Source organism: Leptonotus elevatus, chromosome 16 (assembly GCF_054856555.1).
Source record: "Leptonotus elevatus isolate MCC_2025b chromosome 16, RoL_Lele_1.0, whole genome shotgun sequence".
Classification (NCBI taxonomy): domain Eukaryota; kingdom Metazoa; phylum Chordata; class Actinopteri; order Syngnathiformes; family Syngnathidae; genus Leptonotus; species Leptonotus elevatus.
In genome coordinates, this window is record NC_141254.1 from 14,387,783 (window position 1) to 14,411,556 (window position 23,774).

Consider the following 23,774-nt stretch of genomic DNA (forward strand, 5'->3'; position numbering starts at 1 on the left):
CTTATATTCAACTATCGACTCCAAATATGTCTTTAAGAATATTTTCTAAGAGAGTGTGATGTGATGCTACGACACATTTTAAAATAATTGTACCAACAAATCCCTGCAATTGACATTCCTGCTAACATCAGTACCAAGATAAACAAAATTAGACTATATACAGTATTATATCCGCCATGAAAGAATCAAAGTATAATTTAAGCCTGTCTAGATGGTCTCAATAAATATTCATATTCTGTCTGCCTCAACGCTTTCACGTGCCACTATTGCTTGTGCTTGCTCAGACTCTTTCAAATGGAACTTGTAACTCCTTCACACTCAGAAAAGGATTGTGTTTTTATATAGATAGTTTGTGGAATGTAGTGCCATTTATCTATGGTAGGACACTGCTTGTAGGCCTGCAGAGATGTAGCGTTTGAATTATTAATGCTCAATTTCCCACTTGCTACTCTCAGCTCCCATTCGCCTTTCTGCATTCTTCTTGCACTTTAGGTATCTCTTCCTTCAATCCATTGTCGTGTTAATCCTGCGAGGCTATACACCTCCCGCGCCTATACTGTTACAGCTATAGGGGAACTATTACACCTCCAGCCTCAACCTAAAGAAATACAAAAAGTATAGAATAACACAAAGTAGAAACCCTTCCTCAAAGTAAGCGAAACAGTCGTGAATAGTCATATTCATGGCTGTGACTAGTCACAGTTTAGTTGAACACAGTCAATATTGGGCTGGCCCATTTAGTGCCTTTATAGTTTTGATCCCTTTAGCACCTCTTTTTCCACATAAAAGCAATGAATGAAAAATATTTGGTGGTTTTACTGGACACTGAGACTGAGGACCCTATTTTGGCAAATCGAGTTGACCGTGTTTTGGCGTTATGGCGGACCGAGGGCATTCTTTACCCACACCTTCCGCACCGAACAATTTGGTGACAGAAATTAGACTAGAACTGAGACTAGCTAAAACCAGGTGTAAGTTGTGGCGCAGGTGGTGCAATGCAATTTAGCTCCATACATGGACGACTATTTAATTCATAATTTCACTCCACAGTGGCCAACATTACATCATCTGCAAGTAGAGATCTTCTTTGTTCCTTTTAAATGTACTTTGTGCGCGCCAATCTCCTGCATCTATGGTGAGATGAAGGTTTAATGCCCATAAAAACCAAAATACTCTGGCAGCTGTATTTGGTATTTTCAGAGGTTGGAGTTTACCTGAGTAGAGATGTTTGAATTTTGGAAATGATTCATAGCATTTTCGTGTCATTAAGCGATTTTTAGCTTTTCTACATATACAATTGTAGGAAATAAACATTCACATATCAGTTAATCATTCTTGGTGTCTTCCTTTGGTATCTTAGTGTTACGAGATGACTTCAGACAGAACCCGCAGGATGTAGTGGTGGCTGTTGGCGAGACAGCCACTCTGGAGTGTCAGCCACCACGTGGGCATCCTGAGCCCACCACCTACTGGAAGAAAGACAAGAGTCGTCTTGATCTGAAAGATGAAAGGATCACAGTGAGTTACTCACTTATCTCTTGAGCCATTTTTTTCTGTGAATCATATCACCAGTGGAGTGCAGACCTCTGCCAAGGCTTAATAGCCTTAATTTGGATCAGCACCGCTTTGGAGTTTGAAGTTATCACATTTGTCGGAATTTTGTCCGATTTGCGTATGATTTACTGAGAAATTGGGGGAGAAATCCTAATAATCAGATCTGCACCAAAACGCTATGGGTTCCTCCCTTGCGTATATGTCACCTGTCTAAAAAGGTCAACAGAAGTTGGTCAAGTATTCTAATTTTGTAATGGTACCAAAAGTCAAAGGACAATCCACCACAAAAGGTAATGTTGGCTCAAATCATAGTATTTTTTCATAAGGTTGTAAATCAATTAAAAAATATATTTCGATTATTTGCTTAATTAACTTGCGAATAATTACAAATTTGGTGCACATTTGTAAAATAACTAAATATAAATGTGCATAATATTTCAATACTGCAGCATTATAAGTTCAAAACCAAAAAGAAAAAGATGGGCTAGTTATGTATAACTGTTTCTGTACTGTACTGTACTGCACTGTTACTATACTTGTACTGTAAGACTGAAAAAAAAGTACACACATTGTCCATATTAATACAGCGCACACTTCATTTAAAAAAACGTTTCAATTGTGTTATATTTTGTACTGAACATAGCAAAAGGAGAAACAGTTCAATCTGTGCAATCAATCTGATACTGCTGTTGAGTGTTATCTGCATGCGTGCACCACACTGCCCCTAAGAGGCCAAGGAGTGTACAGCAGGAGCAGCACGGAAACAAGCCACTCTATTCTAAGCTATTGTAAAAAAAAAATCTACAGTTTTTATGCTTTCTTTTCAGGTTCGTGGAGGAAAACTAACCATCGCCAGCACACAAAAAACTGATGTAGGGATTTATGTGTGTGTGGCCACCAACATGGTCGGCGAGAGAGAGAGTGAAAAGGCTCAACTCTCCGTGTTCGGTAAGAACTCTGGGATATAAAGGTTCAAAAAGCAATAAAGTATGACTTTCTCGGCTGTTTACTGCTCACCATCACATACAGTATTTATCACTGTCTTACAAGTACATTTAGCTTCCGTTATCTGTGCACTCTTCCCGACATCCAGAGAGACCGGTGTTTGTGCAGCGGCCTGTGAACCAGGTGGTCTTAGCGGATGAGAGTGTGGAGTTCAGGTGTCAGGTCCACGGTGACCCGCCTCCAACTCTACGCTGGAAAAAGGAGGACGTGGATATTCCCCGTGGCAGGTAAAGGAAATGGGTGAATGTGTGTGTTGCATTTGTTTAATGAAGGTTTGTGTGCACATGAATGCGGTAAAAGTGATGACGTGGAGGTGCTGAAGCGAAGCTAATGAGTCCCTGAAGAAGCAAAGAAGCAATTTGACATGTTACTCGTGAACTTTCATCAGTGTGGCAGAAATCATTTATTAGCCGCAGAGAATCTCATTATTTGCTGTGTGAACGTCTGTGCTCATAGCAGAACAAAGTAGCCCCCCCGCCCCCACTTTGATTGCTTGAAACTCTCCAAGCACCACTGTTCTTTTTATGTTGCACATAAGGCTCATTTTGGTCCAGCGGTGGTCCACGTTCTTGTGTTGTTTAATATAAAGCAATTCAATACACAGCCCACAAGGAGTAGTATCTATATGAAGTCAACATTGCCTCACTAAAACAGCCAGCCAGATCTTTACTGCTCAAAGTTTTGAAGCCAGTTGCAGAGAAATAGTTCATGTTTCAACCACAGTATCTGCATCATACCAATTTTTAATTGCAGTTTTCCGACGTGAATTATTAGTTACTACTCGGCGCTTTTGTACTCTACTGACGGAACCTGGACATACTGTACATCATAAGGAAGTTTACCAGAAAGTTCTCGCGACAGAACAAAGAACAATCTTAAAATCATTTGGGATTTTAGTACTTCAGTCCGCTTGTTTTCTTCTGCTACACGCTACACTTGCAGTTCTGTTTAGCATGCCAACGTTTCATTAGGCAGTTCACTACTACTGACACTGTGTCAATTACTATTAACAGTATTCTTTTTATTGTATTATTATTATTATATATATTTTTTTTTTTTAATCAAATGTCAATCATTCACATGCAAAAACACACGCAAACCAAATAAGGGATAAGGAGACATGGGGGACCCAAGTCACATGACTTGACTTAAGTCAATTTTAGGATTTGCGAGGCGGAAACTTATAAAATAGTCTACTTGACTTTGACCTGGAATACATGACATTCAAATTGATTTAGACTTTAACTACATACCTTTGGAAATCTTCATTTTCGAAACTAAGTTTATTCTATGTAAAAAAAAAAATTATGGGTGCAGGGGTAATGCGCACTTTTGATGTGATGTAAAACTCTAAGCCTAAATCTTTAACCCACTGTAAAAGAACCGAAGTCGCTCCTTGCTTTAACACGAATGTCTATCAGAATTTTTAAACTAATTAGATCACCCAGAGCCGTAGTTTTAATGGCTTGAGCTCTGCTAATGATGTAATTTCTTAAAATTATGATTACATGTAAATACAAACTGTTTGAGTAGCTACTAAAGACATTTTTTATGTCAGCGGCAGCCCTTGGTGACATTTCTCTTAATGCCTTGCTGAAAAGTGGTTGCTATGGAAATCCGACAGCGTTGTCAGCGGTGCAAGAATAATGACTCATATAAATATTTTCATGTTTTTTAATACAATAAAATGGCAGCATAGGAATAATATACATACAGGCACATGAAAAGTCAAATGCCAGAAAGGCAGAAACATTAGATAATTTTGTAAACAGAGTAGCAGCACATCAAAGTTTAAGCTTCAATACAGCTCTGGTTCTATTGCTAACAAACGGCGCCCTTGTGTGGTCGACAACTATAAAGTTATCGCTGCCAATGTTAACAAGTTACAATAAACTGTCTCCGGTGGTCAGCGTAAGAGAAAAAAAACAAGGCAGAGTTATAACCTGTCTATGTGAGCACACAGCAGTTTACTGTCGTGTCTCCTCTTCTTCCATGCCTTGACAAATGAACGCCACCACACTCATAAAAAAAAAAAAAAAAGATGAAAAAATACTCCAAAACGCTGACAACTGGTTGAGGTTCTCTGAAGGAAAACAAATGGCGATGGCCACTACCAGAAAAGGTGGTGCAATATGAGATTTTCCCAGAAATACGTCATAGAGTCCATATGGCATTTTATGGGCATAAGTCAACGGTTGTTCGTATCTACAAACGTTCATAAGTCGAACGTTCAGAACTTGTGGAGCATCTGTCTTGTGTCTGAACCTGGCAACCCACCAGTATGCTATGCATGCAGAGGGCTCCGTAAATTACTTGAAAGGCTAGCATGCATGCTATTTCTTTGATCCTTCCTCAGGTCTTCTGACAACCTCACGACTCTAGCTGGATTCTGAAGTGTTCGGTTTAGGTGAACGGTATGGGATTTTTAATAGGTTTTAGGTGAATTAATGAGTACACACTCAGACGCACGCACGCATGCGCACACGCCCCCGCACATGCACATACTCACGCACATACAAATAAAGAAAAAGAAAGAAAAAAAAGAAAAAGAAAGGCTAGCACACCTCTGCTAGTGTCACTTTTGGTTTGTACTGGTCATGACAAAGAATCAGCACCTATAAGACTGTCTGGTGGTCCGTCCACTCATCTGTGTTTTGTCATGGCGTCACCACCCTTTGACTTGTCCTATTTCCCGTCCTTCCACTTATTTTATTCTTTTCCCGAACCCGTCATCCTCATGGGAAGTGCGTATCTGGGTCAAATATGTTCTGTGAATGGAGTCCTCACCCAACTCCGGAGTGACCCTGCAGCCCCCCCATCGATAGCCCCCCCCCCCCCCGCACCCTCTTTCGAATGACTTTTTCTCACCCCTTGTGCCTTTTCTCTGCCTGACTTGTCTTCTATCTGGAAATCAGCACGGCTGGCTGCACAATTTCACAAGATCTCTCATGCCAAAGAGACCCCAGAGATGTGTAGCCGACTCCTTTGCCCCCTCCACTCATTCCGAGTCAAGCCCCTCTTATCTGAACTGGCTGAGAAGTCCCTCTTGTTCTCACTGAAGCAATTGTGCCCTTACAGTCGAGAATTCTGCACTGGTGGCTGCACATTGATGCATCAACACTATGAATTAGTCATTTGTTACTACCCCGCTCATTCATCAAATTCATTTTGTCACAGCGTGCCACTCCTTTTCTCCCAGACAGTTTGTCCATCTGACTCAGGCTCTGAGTCCTTATGGCTTTCGCGCTCTCCCTCTCTCTCGCACGCACACACACAGCATGGCATACTGCACATCCCACACCGCAGTGGGTGGTTCATCGTTATAAATATTGAAAGAGTGGAACAGTCAGGGTTCCAGCTGAAAGCACCTTTAATTTTGCCATGCCTTCATGATGGCGTAATTGCTCTGCTCGATTTGTTTTTGCAGCAGAATGCGCACGTCGGGGAGTCTTAATTGCCTCAGAAAGTGAGGTGCCGTCAAACAATCAACAATGACACAACCTTAGGAAATAGGTTTAATACAAACATGGTTCAATTGTGGGTTGGAAAATAGCCTCCGCCAAGGCTATGTTTGAATTTATATTTTTTCGTGCTTGTGAAACTTTGTCGAGCATTTCTTTTGCTAGGGTTAGGTGGGAAAGTATTCACCCAAGAATGTTAGGATGATGAGTGTCGTAAAATTCATCTAGTTTCCCCCAAAATTCACACCTTGCAGGAAAAATAAATTTGTCAAATCTGAGCTAAATTTCCATGACTTTTTCTATTGTACATTTTTGACCAACTGTAATGCTTTGTGGTTAAATTGTGAACATTTTGAAGCCCTTAAAAAAAAACATAAATACAAAATAAATACAGAAAACATGCTCAGACAGTATAATCTGTCAAATCTTATCAGATCACTTGGAAATGTTTTGTACCATGATGATATTTGCTACACGAATAAAATATGGCTCTTGATCAGTGGTGTCCCAACTACGGCCCGGAGGACATTTGTGGTCTGCTGTCCATTTTTTCGGCGCCTGCGGCATGTACTAAAAATAACTTTTGACATGGCCTGTGATATTATTTCCTAGATCGTAGCCCTGTGGTTACACAGAGATGCCGAAAAATAGCCACATCAGCACTATAACATGCAACCTTAAGCTGCTTTTTTACACAGACCCCAGCAAAGGTGTGATTTTGCTTGCTTGTCAGTACTGAATCAACATCTTGATAATCAGGCATCATAAATGTTTCCTAGGGACGGGGATTTAAGATTCAGCTTCATCCCGTCAGCCATTTTTTCTTTTTGGATGTATGTCTGAAAGGAAAAATGAATGAATAAAACGAACTAACAAACTGTAAATATGCCTTTTTTTTCAAAGATATATATCCCCAATAAAAGATGATTTATCATGTATGTCAGTATATTTTAAAGTGGAATGATTTGATTCGGTTCAATGCACTCCCATTTTTTAAATAAAATTAGATTTTCTGATCCGTTTTTGTTACACTCTAGAAGATGTACAGTATTTATACTACTTACAGTAGATGTCATTTTAATTTTCCAAAATTTAGCCTTGACAGTGTTATCACTCACTGTCACCAGGTATGACATCCGATATGAAAAAGAGGACCTTTTGCTGAGGATAAAGAAAGCCACCGTGAGCGATCAGGGGACCTTCACCTGCCTAGCCGAAAACCGTGTGGGCAAAGTGGAGGCCTCCGCTTACCTGACTATTAGAGGTGGGTAGCTTGTGGTCTCCTCACCGCCGTATTTTATTCTAAATCCCAACTCACAGAACAATCACTCCTTTATTGCACATTTTACCAGCGTTATTGCCCCCCTGCTGAAAGGTTGGGCCTAAAGCCTAAAGCTTTCTTTCCACATAACGGAACAATGCACTTGATTGCTTTACATTTCTCACACGGTGTTTTAGTTTGTTGTCTTTACTGAGAGGGAAATGAGTGTAGCCTGGTAGATAATTAGTTCATATATTTTATTAACTTATTCAATATAATTGCAACCATTGCTACATTTCCACATAGAGATTTGTGAATGTCCGTGTGAATGTGTTACATGATGCCAAAAAAATTTAAGAGTTAAGGGTAAAAAAACGAAAGTAATTAGCATATTTTAGGGTGTCAGCCCGGTGACAAGCCATCGTGCCCCTAAATGTGCAGTGATGTGTAGGAATTAGTTCAAGGCATTGGTTCTTGTCCTTTTACCTAATGTGGTGATTGAGAGCCATCTGTCCTCCAAACATCATGGATGGAAACCCAACGCCATCTCATTCATTTCTGATTTTCATTATTTTGCTTTCTTTCCCTCTACTCCTCTGCTTTCGTTCTCTCTGTGTTGTGACTTAATCTCACTCACACCATTGTTGTCACCAGTTCGCCCTGTTGGTAAGTAACAGCTGATCCCATTCTGCATGTGTTTTTGCCTTCTTTTTTTTTTCTCTTTTTTTTTTAAGTCACGCTTTGAGCACTCTGCCGTGAGGATCCACAAACATTCATTAAAATGATATTTAACTGGCACATCTGCATTGTCTCTCAATCATGGACATTCCCTATTAGGAGTCACTGAGAATCCACGGATGTACTGTGTCACTTTAGGTCTCGTCAACATTTTGACGTTGATGAGGCACCCTTATCGTATTTCATGTTCTGATAGATGGCCCTTATGCATGACCAACTTGACTGCAAATAAGCTACTGTACCGCATGCTACTGTAATATTCAGAGGCGCCCCAGTTTGTGGTGCGACCCCGTGACCAGATTGTGGCTCAAGGACGAATGGCGACCTTCCCCTGTGAGACCAGAGGCAAACCTCAACCCACTGTGTTCTGGCAACGCGATGGCAGCCAGGTGAGATTTTTGGCAAACTATTTTCTATAATGTGCATAAGGACTCATGTTGAAAGATATATTGTTTCATGTCATGCTAAGAAAGACATCAATATTGCATTAGGGTAGATGCTGTATTAAAAAAAAAAAAAAAAAAAAGCTAAACTGATCAAACCAGGGTGACATTGTGTGTGGCTCACGCAGATAATGAAGTGGTCATTCATCATCAGTTGATGCTGTTCTGACCAGCCGGCTCACATTAAAGTCATTAGAAGTAATGAAAGCAGGCTAATGTCCTTTCCTGCCAGCTTGTCTGCTTGGGGGGCAGAAACAGACAAAGCTGATGCCTCAACTCTCGTTAAGTGCAGCATAAACATGGTGGGGGACAAGGTCTGTCAGAAGAGAGACGTTTAGCTTATTGGTGCATCATTTTTTATGGAATATGAATTCTTGAGAATCCCTTTCAACTTGACATTTAATGACTTATTGGAAAGCCTAAAAATGTTAATGTTAAAATCTGCCTTTCCCCAATGAACAAAAAAAACAGCACATTGCCAGAAATTCACAAGTGTGTGATCAATGAGGTTTTTCCGTCATGTGCTGGCTTTAAAAATCAAATTGGGTATTTTATTTTGCAAGTTAATTGGACATGAATCAATTAGAACAATAATAATGAATGACGTCATAAGGACATGAATTCATTTGTCACTCAGGTTCTAAGTGTCTTCTTAAATGAATAGGTCTGGAGATAATCGGGCTTGGTTGTGGTCAGTGAAAATGAATTCAGCTTTCCCCAAAAATTTGATTACCCATATTTAAGTCAGAATTTTTTTTTTCACTCAGGGCCAGGCACATTTGAAAAGTCCCCCCCCCCCCCCCCCTCTAATAAATACAATTACGGAACTGCCAATGTTCATACTCGCAAACACGTTCGTTATAATGCACTTGTCGGCTAAACGCTACAGACAGCATATTTTCCCATAATGCCACGGGATATGCCTCACACACATGCACAAGTCAATACTCTGTTGCATTATGGGAAACAAATGTTGAACCTACTGGCTATAAATGCTAAAAGTTTTTTGTTTCAAATGTGCATGCGCAAGTAATAATTTGTGGCATTTAGTCTACAAGTAGGTTCGAACATACTTGTGAGTTTGTCTAAACGTATTTGCGAGTACTTTTGAATATATTCACAAATACGTTTGAACATACTTGTAAATTCGAACGTACACGACAGTCAAAAAAATTTAAATTGGCAGCTACATGCTTCTGTATAAAATCCCCATTTTAAAACGGTTTTATATTTACGAGGGTTATCATTGTCTGATATTTACATTTGTTTGATGGTCTTATATTATAGTGGGGGAACTATGCAAAAAAGTAGGACTGTTAAAAGTGTAAGAATATTGTATGAAAGGTTAAGAACTAAAATGTGCATATTATTACCTTTCTATTCACAAAGTTTGCCCAATTTAGACCTTGAAATACACACAAATGAAATTACTTTTTATAAATGTCTACACATTCATTGTAAGAAAAGGCTGTATGACTGTTTCCAAACATTATTTTGAATGTGAACCGCAAACGTGGATATGTCATTCTAGTCCTGATAGTATTGGGATTTTTTTTTCGTATAACAATATGCAAATTTCCCATATCCAAAACCAATGTGTGCCTTCTTTTAGGAGTTTTACTTTCCATTTTCACCCCCCTGTAGGATCTTCTGTTTCCCAGCCAGCCAACGCAGGGCGACAGTCGCGCTTCTGTGTCTGTGAATGGAGAGTTGACCATTTCATCAGTGCAGCGTTCAGACGCAGGCTATTATATCTGCCAGGCCCTCACTGTAGCAGGCAGTATCTTGGCCAAAGCCCAGCTGGAGGTGGCAGACGGTAAGTAAGGCGACCAAAGCATGCACACCCACTTCATCCAACACATCAAAGTTAATCAAAACAATAAGCACAACAAAGCGTTGGCATTTTGCATTTCCCCAAACAATATATTGTCTGTTTTAAATAATTTATTTATTTTATGATTTCTTCCATTACTTTATTTTTTTTTTTTTTTTACAAGCAACACAACACAGAACCATCCCTGTCCCTTAACATTGTGTTTTAGCAATGCCATGCAATAAAATGCATTATAGTTAGACTTTCAATAATTTATGGTTGCATTTTTTCATCTTGATGCAAATTGAGCTTTAAAATCACATAAAATACATAAACAGATCAACTTGAAGCCCTGTTTATATAATTGATTATTTCAGGCTGCCCACATTTTTATTTGCAAGCCTCCATTTTCGTGCTGCAAATGCCAAGCAGTCACCAGCAATTATTATTTTTACAACCCTCTGCCGCTGATGAATGTAAGTGGTCTGAAAACACATAAAATAAAACTCTCCTTGATGGAACGGACACATTTAGACTTTTGAGACAAATCTTTAATGTCAGCGTTAAGTGCTAAGCTGCTTCCTTCTCGGTGCCGCTGATGTCCTTCTCCACATTTGTATCTGCATTTGGAGAGAGACAGAATGAAGCAAGCAGTGATTTCAATGTAGATAAACATAGCATATGGGTGATGTCAAATGGAGTTTAGGAAATCAGTCTTCAGTCTAAAAAAAATTCCAATGAGGCACTTTAGCTAAGATATATGCAAATAGTAACCGTATGGATTAATTTTTTTTATAGACAATACAGTTTATACATACTGTAGGCTTCAAAAATAGTAAATTTTCTGCAAGATCGGTCTTATTAACCTAACATTGATCAAATAGCAGACACCGTCAAATTACATGCTGAGCTAATTTCTAAGCCAATTCAAGATCATTATATTTCATAACCTTTGTTGGCAGCGATCATATGTCTCATGTAGACTCAAATATAGCATTTATCACCTTGCGACAGTATATGATATGTATTTGTTCAAGTTCAATTAGGGTCACAAATCAGCTCTTGCATTACTTTACTTGGAGTCATGTTTTGTGTTAAGATGTTTTATTTAAGCCAAGAGCCAAAATGCTACAGTGTAAAAAAAATAAATAATAAAATTTACTTAAAAAAAAAATAGAACCTGACAGAAATTCTAAGTAAATTTTACAAGGAGAGTTTGAGTACATTTGAACAGTTCATTAAAAAATTAAAAACTTGACTAGGTTTTTCAAGTACATATTACTCTTCTTTTTTTTTCACAGCGCACATAACCCCCCAAAGTAGTCAGCTTGCAAAATTACCACTCCATCCATTAGCTTTGTGTACGTTCACAGACTTAAAGGGTAAGGCGTCACACTCCATACTTCGTGCTGTAAACATGTTTATTTCCTGTCATAGTTTTAACAAAATTATTGAGGCTATGACCAATTACTGTCATTCAACATGTGTGTGAGTTGTTACTACAAGTAATGTGATTGTCCCTCTGTGTTTCAATTTAATTATCATTTTTAATCCCTCATACTGTTCATTCAAACGCAGAGTTAAGCAGTAACACATGTATTGATTAGAAAGTCTGCTTGAATAGAGGAGTTAATCAATTGTAGTTATATGTGACGGGTCGGTGGAGCATTGAATTATATTATCCTTTCATTATTGCCAAATATACACTTATTGTTTTAAATGGTGCCATATCAGGGTGTGCTTGTACTGCTGTTCTGCTTTTAACTATTTTTTTCCCAGACATTATGTTTAAAAAACAAGCAAAGGGAACCTGTTGTAAACACTTGTGAATATGGAGACCGACCCGATAACAGTTGAAGCAGCAGTAAGAAAATTGGAAGCCGGGGAGTTGTTACAAGGCCATGAGAGAGCCAACACTTCAGAAATTACTGTTGCAGAGTGCAGAAGCTGTTTTCTGGATGATATAACATACTTTAAAAAGCTTTTAAAGAGATGTATTGTTGTCCTCCTTGGCATGCTAATTTAAGAGTTTAATTTGTTGTGGTGGATCGGAAAAAAAGGGCCGGGAGGGGGGAGAGTCATTGTAGGCTACAACCAACAGGCATGGGTGTGTTGAAAGGCGTTATAAAGAAGGTACGGTAATTAACACCATGGGTTAAGCATCATTAATCCTCACCTAGTAATTAAAACTGAAAGGTGTGATGCAGTGCCATGAGCGCTCCATTCTGGAAAAGGCTCTAAACAGTGGCTTCCTCTTCAAACAAATCCATCAGATTGAGTTTTAACATATTGGAACGGCAATTATTGCAATCACTAATTAGCACCCACAGATAAAGTCATGTTATTCCTGGCAAAAAAAAGGCAAGATTTTGTCATTTTAGAGAATAGCAAGTCACCACCTGATGCCAAGACTGTGCCATCAAAATTATAGTTCAAGAAAGGTTTAAATTATGATAACATATTCTCTTCATGATTATCCTCAGCCCTGAAGGACCGCCCACCGCCAATCATACGTCAGGGCCCCTACAACCAAACACAGGCATTAGGGAATGTGACAATTCTCAGGTGCCAGGCGTCTGGGGACCCGCAGCCCACAATTACCTGGCGAAAGAACGGGATCGGTCTGCTTGGAAAAGACACACGGTTTTCCCTGCTGGAACATGGCAGCCTTCAAATACAGAGTGCCAAGGTGAGTTGTGGTGAATCATTTGACCTCATTATCTTTACGTTATTTGCATTTCTACAATTGAGTAAACCCACAACCTGCCTTTATGTTCCGTTTTGATTGACAATGTCAGAAGAATTCATTTAACAGTATGTTTGTTTTTGTGGTTGTGGCATGAAAAATATTCTGGATCATGCTGCGAGCTGTTTCTAATAATTGGACTATTTATTTCATTTATAGTACACGGAACTGTGTTTCTGAATTGTTTATAAATTCTTATTGGATTCACTCTTAATTTATTGATACAATTAAACCATAGATCCAATGTACAGTTTGTAAGAGGCATGTGAAAAATCTATATTATATTTACAAAGCATTAGAAAGCACTTATTTTCTCAACACACATTTACTGTATCTGTGTCTGTGAAAATGAAATTTTATTGTCTCAATAAGGTATGAAATATTAATTTTGAGAGGAAAGTTTCCTAAAGAATCTCTTCTTCACAAAACAAAATAGTTTCCAACTTTATGAATTCAATATTTTCTAGATGTATATACTTGCACATTACGGGATGCATAATTCTGATGAGGTCAAAAGCAATCAAGTGAAGTTTCCCCGCATGACAGTACGGTCACATCTATCTTGCACTGCACACGATATTTGCTGATATTGCAAGTCTCGCTCAAAATAATTTCAACCTGATACAGCTCAGGGACTGAAATCAATAACCAGAGGTGGGCATTTCCGTCCCTCCGTCAGCCTCATTAAAATGCACGGACTGAGCACCAACTGAAGCAGATTTCCGTCCGTCGAAGCGGGTCAGTACAGACGGTCTTTCTCATTCCGTGTATTTTTACAAGGCTTTGCGTCATAAAGTACTTGCCGTAAAAGAGGACACTTTGCTGAAAAGGTGGGCATCCATCAACGACAGGTTGCATGTCCATTCGACAAAATCATGTCAATTTGGGTTCAATCACAAAAAGTCATTTTGATTCATCACTGATAAAATATGAAATAATTATTAAAATTATCAAAAGTGTAGAATCCAATAAGGGAAAATAATCACTACACTAAAGTAGTTTTGTAACACGGTTGCTATATTGTCAGTGTTTGCTTATCATGTTTTCAGTTGTAATTTGTAGACTACATTTAATGACAGATGAGGCTGTGGGAAATAAAGATGAACAATGGTGTCATTTAAATAGATGAATAAAGCGCATACACGTGTGCGTTGTAAAAATGCCGCCATAAGGTTGGAATTTGTGCCGTCTGATTCAAGGACTCGAGGACAGGGACTGTTCAAGGTAGTCTGATGGTGCTAATTGAATGGAGGGCCTTAAATATGCAGGGTCCTGTCTCTGTGTCAAAGAGCTCCGCCTATGTCACTCACCTCCACTATCTCTTGAGAGTGAGCCCAACTGCCCGTGGTCCCAGAGGCTTTGCCAATATGAACAAGATCATATCACTGCTTCAGTATTTTCCCGTGTCAGCACTCCTGATGATAATGTTGATGGTTCTGGGAATGGAGGACGACTATTATTGGAGGAAATCAATTAAGGAAATTAATGTCAGCTTTTACTGGGTGCTTCTTCTTCTTTTTTTCCATTGGGCGGCTTTAAGGTTTTCGCTCATCCACTCTCAAGCTTGTATCGAGCCAAATGCAGGCCAGTGAAGGTTAATGCATTTTTACTGTACTACTCGCTGCAAACCTCAAAAGCCCAGACTGACGCAAGAGCTTGTAGCAACCATCTGGGATCACAGTTGCAACGACTATTGGATTCACGCTCACACACACCGACTGAAAACGACTGAAAGCTATGCTTTTTGCAGTCTCAAAGGGCAAAGAATACTGAGACATGTTCACTGCTGTACATCTAATATTGCTTGAAATTGTTACCTCTACCGCAAAGGTTATTGCCACCCATGTTTTATTTTTGTATTTTTTTAAATAGAAAATATCATTAAAAACGACCAGTGGTTCTTAACCTGGGTTCAATCAAACCCAAGGTTGGTGAGTCCGTCTCAGGGATTCGGCGGAGGTCAGGACATACACCCGACTCAAATGATTCGTGATGATACGCCCTGCTTTGGCTATCATTGGCTGCAGGTGATCACGCTATATTGCTTGGCCCATCTGTGCTGCAGGGGATTTGGTGCGCTCAGTAATCGACTTTTGGCTTTTGTGATGGTACGTCGTGACATTTCCTTTTTTTTGTAATGGTCGGACAAATATGTGCTATAGGAATTCATATGTATAATGGCACATATGGTGTTCCACAGGGTTCAATTCTAGGGCCTATGCTGTATTCATTGTATCTAAACCCTATACAGTACCTGTCTTAAATTTGAAAAAATATATACATATACAGTATAGTTTTGAATAAAGAAGCGTTCAGTGCATGAAACTGGTCAGGTTCAAAACCTTGAACAAGGTTAAGAACCACTGTATTACACAAATGTAGTACCAGAAACATAAATGTATTCTCCACGCATCCCAGCATGTCGTATGTATATATAGAGGGCCCTGTTTACATGCTCAGCGCAAGTCGAGCACAAAGCGCAGTCTAATTGTGTACATGGGTGAAGTTTTCTTTCTTGTGGTATTTTTTGCTCAGGTAGAATTGGGCATAATTGGGTGTTTGCACCATTATGGGATGGAAATTGTGGTGATATAGACAGTATATATAATGTTAATATGTTCTTGCTTCCTACTGTTTGTAAGACTTGCGATTCTATTTCCTTTTCAGCTGTCTGATTCTGGCTTGTACACGTGTGTCGCAACCAGCTCCAGTGGAGAAACATCATGGAGCGCTTACTTGGATATTACAGGTATGCAACAGTAAACGTTCAACAACGTGTAAAAGAGTTGCCGTGTAACTTTGCTTCATTTGCATATCATTCTTTACTGTGGTATTCATATTATATATTTATTTTTTTATTTCTTTGTCAGATTCAACTGACCCCATTGACTTCCTGTCTAACAACCTGACAGCCCTACCGGGGCCGCCCTCCAAGCCAGAGGTCACTGATGTCACCAAGAGCAGCATTTCGTTGTCATGGGAACCGGGGCCAGAGGCTGGCTCCCCAGTGTCCTCCTATGTCATTGAGGCCTTTGGGTACGTCTGTGACCCATGGCCTTGAGCCATGTTTAGTGACCCCAAAAAAAAAAGCAGATGGGAGGGAGTTGGGGGTGGTTTTTCAAAAGCAAACTAAATAGTATTCCAAGTAGCCAAACATTTTACAGTAAGTATTAAACAAAAGTGATATTTACTTCTCTTTGAATGGTAATTGTTTGGCATTTAAGGATCACTTTAATCAGTACGTGACAAGTATTTTTTTATGTATTTATTTAGTTGAATTCCTGACAAGAAGATTGCAAAGCTGTTTCATCTTTATTGCAGAGTTTGCCCTGTGATGAGGAAAGGAAATATCTTTGTCGATTTCAGTCTTTTTATTTGACAGGATCTTTTTTTTTCCCCCGCCATTATTTTTGTTTAGTTTACCTACCCTTTGGTGTCCGCTTCAATCTTCTGTCTAGTATACGAACAAAAAAGAGTGTCTGCAGCTCATGGAAAATATTCTTGCCTTTTCAAACAGTCAGTCCGTAAGTAACAGCTGGCAGACTGTGGCAGACCATGTGAGGACCACAGAGTTCACCGTCACTGACCTACGACCGAATACTGTCTACCTGTTTATTATCAGGGCAGTCAGTGTTCAAGGGCTAGGAGATCCGAGCCCCATGTCTGAGCCTGTGCGGACACAAGGTACCAGGAAAGAAAATTCGATAAGATCATCTCAATTTCTTTGAGATAAACATTACAGTTGAATTTAAATTGCTTGCTCTTATCTTGTTCTTTTAGACATTAGTCCCACTGCGCAGGGAGTGGACCATCGTCATGTGCAAAAGGAGTTAGGGGACGTGGTGGTCAGCATGCATAACCCCGTAGTTCTCAGCTCCACTTCGGTGCAAGTCACATGGACTGTAAGTACTCAGAGTTAGGATACTGTTTCCTTCACGGAGGTGTCAAATTCATTTTTGTCATGGGCCACATTGTAATTTGGTTTCCCTATGAGGGCTATTATGTCTGTGAATTCACAGCAAATGTATGATCACCTCAAATGTTTACATACACAAGAAATAGATGAATAACTAGTTTTGAAATCAAAAGCCAGTACAAATTGTGTGTTCAACTGATTGGTAAGAAAAATGCTTGCAATATCTCAACATTGTTAAAGGTGAAAACAATTTGTAATTTTCTATTTAGCAAGAAACATAAAATCATCACACATTATTTGCCTTTGCGGGCCACATAAAATAATTTGGCGGGCCAGATCTGGCCCCTAGACCTTGAGTTTGATAGCTGCTCTAAAAACAAACTAACAAATACAAAGCGGGAAGTTCCCAAAACATGTTCCATTTGGATCACCGTTTCTCAAAATAAACTTAGAAAGCATTTTACAAAGTTCATTCAAGAAGAAAACATTTCGATAGTGATGCTTGTACCACAATAACACACAAGCATTGTTTGAAAGCCCCTGTAGCAAAACAGTACTGTAAAGTATGACTAATTGATTATACCCGGTTACTTTTCTTTACTCTGCCTCCACCAATTAAAAGAAAAATAATATGAGCCGTTATGGATCGAATCAATTATTTTTCACCATTTTTTGAATTCCCTACAACAATCGCTTCTTGAATCCTAATTAAAATCTAATGAAGCAAGTGCAACGAGGGCACAAACTGAATTCTAATCAAAAACCTCAAACCTGAACCGTTTGTATGACTCCATCTCATATACGGACTATTCCCTCCTCTCAGGTGGACAATCCATCCCGATTTATTCAAGGCTACCGAGTTCTGTATCGGCAGACATCAGGGCTGCCCTCTCCAGGACCATGGCAGATCCAGGATTTAAAAGTCTCCTCACAGAGGGACATGACTCTTTTGGGCCTGAAGAAAGGAATTGTCTATGAGATTAAAGTGCGGCCGTACTTTAATGAGTTTCAGGGAGCAGACAGTGAATCCATGACAGCACGGACTATGGAAGAAGGTAAATAATTTTGATAATAGCACATTCTCTTTCTACTTAATTTAGCAGGAATAATTTAGTGTTCATTATGTTCATGCATGGGAAAAGATTTTTGTTTAAATGGTTCTAAATTAAGGTGGTAATAGATAATGGTATCTGAAGCACAGCCACCCACGGATCCACGTGGATATTGTACCATGTGCACAGTGTGTTAAAACAGGCAGCACAGTCAGGGTTCCGTGACAAGCGCAGACCTCTGTGGTTTGGCAGGCGAGGGGGATGGGTGGGCATTCGCGGTGGGGGGGCTTAAACTGCAGCCTTTGATATTGGCTCCAAATTGTAGTTGCTTCTTTTTGGACCCCTGCTGACATATGTCTGCCACAAACCAATACTAGACCTGCTTGACATGACCCGCTCTTCACTAACACACACAAACACATATATTAAACTTTGAGTGTTTTTTTGTTTGTTTTTTTCAATCCAGGCCCAAGGTCGTCCCACAAGCGCCATGAGTCTTTCGCCATATCACACTCCTCTTAATCAGCAAAGAGATTTAGCTCAGGTTGTTAAGATTAATGGTGACTTGATGCTGGAAAATGATAGCTGACAATCCTTAGGCAAGAATCCAATCAAAACGTTTCCTCATGTAAAAAGATCAGCATATTCGATAACTGAGCTGGCTCTCGACAGGCTATTAGGAGAAGTACCCTGCAAGGGGCTTTCATTCACATTTGTTTTGCTCAAAAATTATTTCCGGCAGTTAATGCTCGATCAAATAAAAAGCGGTGTTATTTCCAGGGGACAAATCTGGCAGCAGATCTACAGGCTGGCTTTCTGCTGGGTGTGACGATAGGCGGTGTATCTCCGAATGTAATTGCAACCTGGCCAGGTGCAGCATCAGCCGAACCGGGCAGGGGTCCAGCTCGCACCGAGAGCTCGTCAAGATAAGGCCGTTAATGTGAAAGAAATCTCCAACTTGCAGAATTTCTGTTTCATGGCAACACATGAGAGACAGCCAATCTGGGATTTTGAACACGCGTGTCTGCAAAAAAAAAAGAAAAAAAAAGAGAGAGAGAAACTTACCTCACTGGAGCCCAATTAAAATGGCCACACGGGATTACTGGAGGATTTTTCCAACTGATGTAGCAATTTTAGTTCCTTGGGATCCTGGAAAAGGGTATTAGGGAACAGAAAAAAATGTCCATTAATCTACAGCCAGAAATGGATTGCACAGCAGAAATTTTAGGAAAACATTTATTATCTGCCACAGGCAGATATTCAAAAGGACACTGCATTTGTGGTACCCTTGCAGGGGGGCTCTGAGGACTAACAGAGCAAGCACATGGTCAGGTGTCCAACTCCAAATCCAAAGTTAAAATTTGAATATATTACTGCCATGTGGCTGATGTTGGCAGTAAGGAAGGGAGACAATTGTGATACTCCCCATTAACATCACAAATGCCACATGTTGGGGCGGGGGCGTTTGCTAATTCATGTCTCAAGTAGCTTACGTGATGGGCTCATTAGTGCAGCAAGTTATGTTTACCAGATTGCAGCCTGCAAAGCAGCAAATTAAGCAGCTTTAGCACATTTGGTTCTAGTGGCACAATGGGTACGATTTGATTGGGATGCACTGTGCCATGCATCATTTAGATTGAAGTATCAGCTGTGTATTTATTTGCAAGCACAGACTCAGACCAAAAATCCCATCTAGCCATTCACATTAACTTCAGCAAGTAGCATTCAAATTGATTCGCATCTTGCGCTTTTCCCGGGAAAACAAAACACGTCAAAGTCTAAATGATGACAAATACATTTTAAATAAAATAGTACAGCATAAACTATTGAAATGGAAAGTACAACTCCTAGAATGCCAAAAATATTTAACTTTTACTTGAAAATGGCTTTCTTTAACCAGAATTCCACTCCGCATTGTGGGCAAGAGTAGAATCTAAGTCCGTCATTGCGCCTATTGACAATTCCGATCTACCCCAGACGCCGTCGGAATGAAGCGTTAAATTGTGGAAATATCAGAAATGTCTGGATGTTCAGAATTGTCCATTGGTGGCGTAGGCTACAAAATAAAATGCTCTGCACCGAGCATATGTGGCATCCTAAAGCTAAAGGTAACTAGCTGAGGAGGAGCTGAGTAGTTAGCTGTGCGACATCCCAAATGTAATGCTAATTAGCTGAAGATGCTAACTAGGTAATGTCAGAAATCTGATTTAGATTTAGAACGTATTGCTGTACAGTTTGAGTTTAAGCTAACTATTCACATATAAACGTGGCGGTGTGGCTCAGTGGTAGAGTGGTTGGCTTCCATCCATGAGGTTGTGGGTTCGATCCTCACCACTGATGACCACGTCAAAGTGTCCCGATTTGGCAGAGCTCTGTGTGGCAGCAGCCGACCACTGGTGTGTGAATGGATGAATGTGAGGCTTCGTAAAGCGTTTTGGGCACTATAGCTAAAAAAATATTTTTTAAACCGCTATATAAATAGAGCAGTCCGTTGCAATGTGTAAACAGTTATGGATGAAGGAACCCACTTCCGTGTTAACAGCTTGACTAAATTGCATGCCCCCCTGATACGTCATACACAGTTCTCCATTGAAGAGACAGAGAAGGTTTCATCCTGATCCGAGTTCCAAAGTTTGGATTTGGTACTCACTTTTCCACGCCCACTCAAATCCTCATTTTACTCACCACCAATTCCTGAACAGCCCTAGTGAATATTTATTCATGTTAGACTCATTTGTGACCTTTCTTGCTCCTCTTTTACGAAACATGAAATGGTCTGAAATGGTCAACTCACAATGAGCATTTTGCCGTGCAGCCAGGTGGCGGACAATACAATCACATCATGGCCCACCTACTTTGCACATCTCCGCAATGTTGTGCATATCAATGCTTTGCCTACAGATAGCATTATTATTTTCTATCTTTTTAATTGGGTTTCAGCTAATCATTTTTGCCTAACACAGTTCGGAGCAACACAAAGGGTTTAATGGAAACTGTGGGCCCCAAAGCAGTTTAGTAGTCCATTCTTAGAAGATAATGTGGTAAGTTGCATAGATGATAGCGTTGGAGCCCTGCTGCCCACGATCTCATTATATCTCCAGTCCGCCCATGTGGGTCAACAGGCCAGGTAACTACATGTAAGAATTAATTTGAATTTTCCTTGCGAGGCATTGCATGGCTAAAAAGATAACACGCAATGACCATTTCTATTTATTTTCCAGTAAATCATTTGCTCGGAGTCTTGGGATTGTTTACTATCTACATTTAATTTATTTTCTTCTTTTTTTTTTGATTTTGCCTTGAAAAAAAGCATCTCTGAGCATTCACATTTAATTTTGTATATAATCCATTTAATGTTCATGTTTCTTTTGTTTCATTATGTGACCCATTAGCACCAAGTGCACCCCCACAGCAAGTGACCGTGTTGACGGTAGGAAGCAATAATAGCACCTCCATCAGCGTGTCATGGGACCCTCCACCCTCTGACCAACAGAACGGCATCATCCAGGAATACAAGGTAGACTCAGGGTGTCCATGTACTTGACAAAAACATCCCCATACTGTACATTCGAATATACTGCGTAACCTTCAAATGGATCCTGTCAACCTGTTTGTCTTTGCCAGATCTGGTGTTTGGCTAACGAAACCCAGTTTCATGTCAATAAGTCTGTGGACGCAACCATCCGTTCAGTGGTTGTCGGGGGTCTGCAGGCTGGGGTGCAGTACCACGTGGAGGTAGCTGCAAGCACCAACGCAGGAGTGGGGGTCAAGAGCGCGCCCCAGATCATCACCTTGGGTAATCCACTCGCACTCGCACACACACGTATGCGCAAACCTGGAGTCGGGATAAAATGACCTAATAATGGGGAGACCAAGGTGTCCATCACAGTTTGGGGCCTGAGAAAATGATTTATCAATTTAGCACCCTGCAGAAAGAAGATTGCTCTTTACACTGTAGACATATACTGAAAAATCAATAATGGTTCATTACATGTAGTGTTTGGTAACACTGCCAAGTACTGTTAGCCATATCAATAATCCACTACAATATATGGACTGCAGTCACTAACAAAGTAGAGAGTGATTTTTTTTTTTTTCTTCTTGCTGGATCTTATCAGCCTATCACTTCTTATAAAATAGCAAAAGGATGCTGAGAGTATATAAGCCCAGAGTCAATATTGGAGCCCAGGACAGATGCTCCTCATCTATGACTTTTGACTGATAAATAATAACAGCCTTAACAGACAGGGAGAAAGGAAACACAGGCCTGTGGGCTGCGGCTTAATGGCGTGTGTGTGTGTGTGTGTGTGTGTGGGTGTGTGTGTGCCCGCGTGTGCATGTGTGTGTGTCAGGATTGGGGGTTCCAGCCGGAGACTGTGAATCTAATTTCACAGCACAGTAGCTGCAACAGAAAATCAAACTCTGTCAGAGCTGCTCTGTCAATCTCATGTCTTTTAGGCTCAACTTGATAAGTGCACTGCTGAATTGATTAACTCTGCCTATATATTGGGTGCAGTGATGCTGTTTATTTTAGTTATTTATCTGAATGTAGTTATTTTAGATGTTTTGTTTTCAAAGGCCCCAACGTTTTTTTTGTTTTTGTTTTTTTTTGTTAGATGTTAGTTTGGTTAGTGACGGGATATTCACGCAAGTACCTCGTCAGGATCAACTACAAAATCCAATGAGATCCAATATAAAAATCAACATTTCTGCTACTCAGATGATTTAACAACATGAGAAGATAAATGTAGTTGAAACCCAAACTACACATATATGGGCAATAATAATAATAATAATAATAATAATACACTACAAAAAGTATAAAGCAAATTATTATTATTATTGTTTTATGTATTTATGTAAGTATGTATTATTTTGTGTATGTATGTATTTTACTACTACATCTGGAAACTAACAATCTTGTTGAAAACCTCCTCTGTGTAACGCTGCCCCATGTATTTTTTATTTTTTATTTTTTTAATTGATTGATTGTTTATTCAATTCTGCCATCAAACACAATATGCTCATCACAATGCTCAACAAACTAATGCTAATCGGTGTCAGAAAGGCACAGGCTGAAGAAAAGCTTATACATTTTTGCAATATTTCTCCCTTTCTTTGTGTTTGTGCATTGGCGGTCCCCAGGTGCAGAGCAGAGGGACGTAATGACGGGATCGGAGGGCAACAATAGCATCTCAGATGTGGTGAAACAGCCGGCCTTCATCGCCGGTTTGGGCGGAGCCTGTTGGATTGTTCTCATGGGCTTCAGTGCCTGGCTGTACTGGAGGAGGAAAAAGAGGAAAGGACTCAGCAACTATGCAGGTAAAAATCAATTGACATGGTTCTGCGTCAATACAGAATCGCAACGCTCATTGGGTCTCTCGGTCCAATGAGACTTAACGTCATCACAGATTTGACTCCATTTGGGCTGGCTAAAAGGCAGACTGATATAAATATATTCAACACTGCCGGAAATAGGCTGTATTTACTTTTATCCACTGTGCATTGGTGTGCATCAAATGTGCCACGCTCCATCAGCAGCGTGCTTCAGCGCTGTCATACATTCATGGGAGATAAGTCATTTAACATCACCTCCCATTATCAGACCCTTGACAGTGTTGTTTGCACATTAACACGAATCGCATCACGATTTAAGGATGAAATATATATTTTTAGCCTTTTGGTGAGCTGTGGGGCCGTTATTCATAATTCGTATTCCGGTCACTTGTTTTTCGGGTTTAAGAGGGATTTACATGATTAATGCTGCATCTCTGATCCCTTTTCT

General features: G+C 39.9%; 1 protein-coding gene across 1 annotated transcript in view; it reads left to right on the forward strand.

The window, feature by feature from the left end:
* The window catches only part of LOC147160901 (roundabout homolog 2-like), a 77,752-nt gene that overhangs the window by 41,392 nt on the left and 12,586 nt on the right, over nt 1-23,774 (forward strand). Inside the window, exons 3-17 of the mRNA XM_086098458.1 lie at nt 1,361-1,518; nt 2,382-2,502; nt 2,648-2,786; nt 7,148-7,284; nt 8,284-8,408; nt 10,107-10,278; nt 12,759-12,964; nt 15,689-15,770; nt 15,892-16,057; nt 16,539-16,705; nt 16,802-16,923; nt 17,761-17,992; nt 21,382-21,506; nt 21,614-21,785; nt 23,135-23,311. Coding sequence (XP_085954584.1) covers nt 1,361-1,518; nt 2,382-2,502; nt 2,648-2,786; nt 7,148-7,284; nt 8,284-8,408; nt 10,107-10,278; nt 12,759-12,964; nt 15,689-15,770; nt 15,892-16,057; nt 16,539-16,705; nt 16,802-16,923; nt 17,761-17,992; nt 21,382-21,506; nt 21,614-21,785; nt 23,135-23,311 — 2,301 coding nt within the window. The remainder of the gene's footprint in view (nt 1-1,360; nt 1,519-2,381; nt 2,503-2,647; nt 2,787-7,147; nt 7,285-8,283; nt 8,409-10,106; nt 10,279-12,758; nt 12,965-15,688; nt 15,771-15,891; nt 16,058-16,538; nt 16,706-16,801; nt 16,924-17,760; nt 17,993-21,381; nt 21,507-21,613; nt 21,786-23,134; nt 23,312-23,774) is intronic.